Below are 1,699 nucleotides of genomic sequence, written 5' to 3' on the forward strand. Positions count from 1 at the left end.
GTGTTGGTCATTTATTAGTGTGTGAACCTGGGCCTGTTTCCTTCTGTATAAAACAAGGAGCGTGACCCAGATTTGTTACTAGCGTCCTTTCTAGCTGTGTCATTCTTGCATAGTTCCTCTCCACAAAGAATAAATTCAAAACTCTTCAATCTAGCATTCAAAGACCTCCACCCTATGCCCTCAGCCTTCTCTCCCTACCTCCTCATCACATGGAACAGCCAACAGACCTCTCAGCCTTTCCCCGAAACAGAGCCCAAGGTGCTTCTATGCCTTACCAAAGCTGATCTCTCTGCCAGGAGTGTCCCTCTCAATATCTGCTTACCAAGGTCCTGGTTCAGCTCAAAAAACCTTCAGTCCTACAAGGAGTCTTCCCAGTTAAAAACCATGCCCCTGCTGTGGCACTTAAGAGTTCTTTTATGGTTCTGCTAGTGGTCTCTGTAGCGTCAGGGTCCCCTGAATGTGGGCACTCCTAGACCATCCACAGTGGAAATACTGAAGTAGATTAGTCTCCAGGCCTGGAGCCAGACAGCTGGATTCAACTTTGAACCCCACCTCTTACTAACTGTATGACCTTAGGCTACTTAACATGCCCAAGGCTTAATTTTTTCTTTTGTAGAACAGTAAATAGTGCTGGCCTCAAAGGCCATTGTAAGGATTCAATGAAATTATATATACAAATATCTACATGACATATTTTTAAACTATGTCTAAATTATCTTTAAAGGTTTAGGATAGTTCCTGACACATGGTAAATAAATGATAAACTGTTAGTTATTAATACTGTTGTTGTTGTTACTGGTTTTATTTTTCTAGCCCCGGACACAACAGCCTACAGTGGCAGCAGGAAGTGACATAATGGTCCTAAAAAGGAATAGAAGCATACCTGGTCGCCTTTTTTAATGAATGCAAAGTCAGCTCCAGATTGTCTATTTAAAAATTAACTTTGACCCTTTTCACAAGATGGTACCAAAGGTAAAGAAGGAAGCTCCTGCCCCTGCCAAAGCCGAAGCCAAAGCAAAGGCTCTGAAGGCCAAGAAGGCAGTGCTGAAATGTGTTCAAAGCCACAAAAAAAAGATCCACATGTCACCCACCTTCTGGCAACCCAAGACACTGCGGCTCCAGAGTCAACCCAAGTATCCCGGGAAGAGCGCCCCCAGGAGAAACACGCTTGACCACTATGCTGTCATCAAGTTCCCCCTGACCCCTGAGTTCACCATGAAAAGAGAAGACAGCACACTTGTGTTTGTGGTGCATGTCAAGGCCAACAAGCACCAGATCAAACAGGCTGGGAAGAAGTTCTGTGACCTTGATGTGACCAACGTCAACTTCCTGATCAGGCCTGATGGAGAGAAGGCACATGTTTGACTGGCTCCTGACTATGACGCTTTGGATGTTACCAACAAAATTGTGATCATCTAAACTGGGTCCAGCTAGTTAATTCTAAATATACATTTTTTTCACCATAAAAAAAAAATGAAAAACTTTAAGGGCCAGAGTGTGGTGGGGGCAGGGCAGGCTGTGCACACTTAATTAGCATAGAAGTTTGCATGAGGTTTTGAAAAACAACATTGATTTTCAGTATCCGAGGGTGGAAGCTGGAGGAGCAAGACAATTAAAGAAAGTTGAATTCATGGTGCCATTGTTGGCAAGAAGAATAAAAGTCAATAAATAGTAATAGTCACATGGCCTTAAACTTCAG

The 1,699-nt window shown here is 43.3% G+C and overlaps 1 protein-coding gene across 1 annotated transcript; it reads left to right on the plus strand.

The window, feature by feature from the left end:
• The first annotated feature begins 960 nt into the window (after positions 1–960).
• On the plus strand, positions 961–1,365 carry LOC134364366 (large ribosomal subunit protein uL23-like). Its single transcript, XM_063080264.1, has one exon. It carries the CDS (start codon positions 961–963, stop codon positions 1,363–1,365), a length of 405 nt encoding a protein of 134 aa, XP_062936334.1.
• The last annotated feature ends 334 nt before the right edge of the window (positions 1,366–1,699 follow it).

The sequence above is a fragment of the Cynocephalus volans genome, chromosome 16 (assembly GCF_027409185.1).
Source record: "Cynocephalus volans isolate mCynVol1 chromosome 16, mCynVol1.pri, whole genome shotgun sequence".
NCBI lineage: Eukaryota > Metazoa > Chordata > Mammalia > Dermoptera > Cynocephalidae > Cynocephalus > Cynocephalus volans.

Coding starts and splice junctions, on each gene's coding strand:
- LOC134364366 (XM_063080264.1), top strand. CDS start 961: ATGGTACCAAAGGTAAAGAAGGAAGCTCCTGCCCCTGCCAAAGCCGAA.